General features: G+C 41.0%; 1 protein-coding gene across 1 annotated transcript in view; it reads right to left on the bottom strand.

Moving 5' to 3' along the window:
* The window catches only part of LOC101862601 (laminin subunit alpha-1), a 199808-nt gene that overhangs the window by 112826 nt on the left and 83669 nt on the right, over positions 1-3313 (bottom strand). The window contains exon 3 of the mRNA XM_035971361.1: positions 1323-1615. Within this exon, the coding sequence (XP_035827254.1) occupies positions 1323-1615 (293 nt within the window). The remainder of the gene's footprint in view (positions 1-1322; positions 1616-3313) is intronic.

The raw sequence follows: 3313 nt of genomic DNA, 5'->3' as shown, positions 1-3313 counted from the left end.
GGGGGAAACCAAGAAAGAATTTTGTCGTCAAACACTCTTTCTTCTTTTTGGGGGGGACTAATATTTGACTAGAAAATGTATAAATGCAACAGCGTCACTTAGTGGGAATGGACTGAGACAACAACAAAAAACCTGAGAATTTAAATCAGTGCATATTATTTTCTTCGAGCTACAAAACAAAAAAGCACCAGTTGCTTGGAATGGACTGGCTTAAAAAAATAAAAACATCAGAATAAGCTAAACACATTCAGAGAACTATAACTAACTTTTCCAGCTGGTGTTCGTCAAGAGCTTTTCGAGAACACTGGAGGAATCTAATCAAAAAGGAGGATGCTGTTCTGTACGTCCCCAGAAATGAAAAATGACTAGTCTTAATGGCTTGACCTATATAAACAAAACGAGACTAAACAGCGCTGTAAAACAAGATTACTAGCGTCCTTTTATTTTCCCTACCAAAGGTGGTCTGAGAAATATGCTTGGAGTAGTGGCGTTAATATTTTAGTCTAAAAAGATCAAATTTTAGAGGCTTTGATCCTTTCATAACAATTTTGAGGATCATCATCATCATCATCATCATCATCATCATCATCATCATCATCATCATCATCATCATCTCATCATCATTATCTGCTGATTCATGTATTTTGTGGCAGTAATTAATATCAAAATTCCCCCGTGTTAGAAATCTAACAGTCTGAAAGCAATATGTGGGAAAATAAGGTCTGTCAGCAACTTTTCTCGCAAGTAAAGGACGTGAGCTTGACTCACTGGAAAGGAAGACACTTGGGATCATCTTCATCTTTTTGCTCGAAAGAAATCTACATAGCCCACGTGACCCTGGCAAGAGGGTCAAACAGCTCGCTTCCCAAATGAGTATAATTGGTTGGGTGGGATGGAAAATAACTAGTTGCAACAAGGTAAAACGGGGTGTTTGACACGTATCCTGAACTTTAATGATCTTACCTAGGTGGATGGTAGCTGACTAGTTGCATTAAGATAAAACGGTTTAACCCACCTCCTTGGTGATCTTACTTGCCTGGATGGTAGCTCATTACAGTTACAGCAAGATAAAACACTAACTTCGGTGGGTGGTGTCTAACTACAGTGGCAACAAAATGGCTGATTAACCCGCCACTTAAATGATCTAGCTTGGGAGGAGGTTGACACCTAGATCTAATTACATTTGCAGCAAGATAAAACGCTTCCTTCAGTGGATGGTGGCTAACTATAGTTGCAGAAAAAAGGGTTGTTTAAGCGCCTCCTAAATGATCTTGCTTGGAAGGAAGACATCTAACTACTATAAAAGCAAGAGAAAAAAATACCTGGCCAAGATCCAGAATGATGGAGACATGGTTGAACCCCGCCCCGTTCGTCAGCGTAGGGCTCTGCCACCATTTCTGGCTGCCGTCAATGGCGTACTGGATGGGGTGGCTCTGTGCCTGGTTGTCGCTCCGAGCGTCACAGATGTCGCAGTGACGGTTCTCGGCCGGGAAGATGCGGACGTGCTCCACCAGCTTGCAGAAGACCTCTGGCTCGTTCAGGCCGCAAGTGGCGTTCGCTTGGATCCTCGCGCGGGTCGCCAAGTTGAACACCACAGGAAACAGGCCGGACAAATCTAGAGACAGAAAGGTTTGATATTGTTTTATTTACTTATTTGGTACATTTTTGTTTTAGTAAGATTTTTACGGCACTTGGCACAAAAATAGGTCATATTATAAGTGCCAAAGGATGGAGGTGTTGCTGTTACTAGAGAATAACAGACAAAGAAAAGAAGAAGGAGATATAAACTTTAAGGAAGAATTTTACAGCACTTACAAAAGAATTAGGTAATATATAATTAAAGGTTTTACAAGAGAGTAACAAACACAAAAAATAAAGAGGGGGGGGGGGGGTAACGACAAAAGAGTCTTTTTAGGGGAAAAGGAGAAACCAAACGAGAGCACCCGCCAACCACCACGCAAGCTTCTTCTTTTTTATGAGACACACAAACAAAAACAATAGGGGGAAGTTTCAGTTTCAGTTTGGTAGAAGTTTTACGACGCTCAGAACTGCATACAGTCACATTATGAGCGTGCAGGACACAAGTCGGTTGTTTTCTCTTTAGTTCACAGCACGTTTTGGTTTTACTTTGCAAGTCAGATGGGTTGAAGTATCTAATAATACTTTTTTTTTTAAAATCAGTTTTAAAAGCAGCAATTTACAATGACACTGTCTACGGCGACCACCTAAGATGACCCATTTTTTCCGCGACACTCGGTTTTCATTTTGGACAGGCCGACGGTGCGTCATCTGAATCGTGAATCTGTTAGTTTTTTAGTTTAGTTTTAGTAGAGGTTTTACGGCACTCGCAACTGTATAAGGTCATATGAGCGCCAGAAGATTAGAAGTGTCACAAGAGAGTAACAAACATAAAAAAGAAGAAGGGGAGGTAAGGAAGATAGATGTTTGATAGGAAAGAAGAAGCAAACCACACCAGAGCACCCACCAACCACCCACACCTGTTAGCTTTCACTCACAAACTAGAATAAGAGAGGCATAATAGAGATACAATTAATGTGTAACTTCGTGCACGGTCGATTATGTAATGAGAAGCACATCGTCACAAAAATATTGAAATTCAGAGCTGAGCAAGGCTCTAACTGAACCCATTTGATTCGGTCCTATTTGAAACGGACGTTAAATTTACAGGCCCCGCCTCACACATAACCTAACAGTGTTGACAGGGTCGTAAACCCCATGGCCCATACACTTGATAAGTAAAAAAACAAAGGCATTTTATTCTCGCTTTATCATCCAATATGGTCTGGATACCAAGAGTAGCTGACATGACAGGTTCATACTGATCACACACCCTGAGTGAATGAAAGCAATAGTCATCGCACCAATTGAAGACAGGAGGAAGCAAATCACTAGAGACACGCCCTCAACTTGAAGAGGGACAGAGCACTAAAAAAATGACACGATAATAGGACCGGGAAACTAATTACTAATCACTACAAACCACTCTTAGTTGCATTAACTTTAAACATCCTTTTTTCTCCACAGAACAGTATGGCAATCTAGCCATCACAACAAGACACCCCTACACATTATCCCTTCCCCGTTCTGTCTGTTTGCATGCCTGTCTGTTTTTCAAAATTTCTGTCTGTTTGCATGCCTGTCTGTTTTTCAAAATTTGTGTCTGTTTGCATGCCTGTCTGTTTTTTAAATTTCTGTCTATTTCTCTATCCGTCTATTTTGCTCTCATTCTATTCTCCCTCTCTTTCTATCCCCCTCCACATATCCCCCTTCTCTCTCTCTCTCTCTCTCTCTC

Source organism: Aplysia californica, unplaced genomic scaffold (assembly GCF_000002075.1).
Source record: "Aplysia californica isolate F4 #8 unplaced genomic scaffold, AplCal3.0 scaffold00423, whole genome shotgun sequence".
NCBI classification, from domain to species: Eukaryota; Metazoa; Mollusca; class Gastropoda; order Aplysiida; family Aplysiidae; genus Aplysia; species Aplysia californica.
The sequence above is the reverse complement of the archived record's forward strand: the minus strand, read 5'-3'. Positions and strand labels throughout refer to the sequence as shown.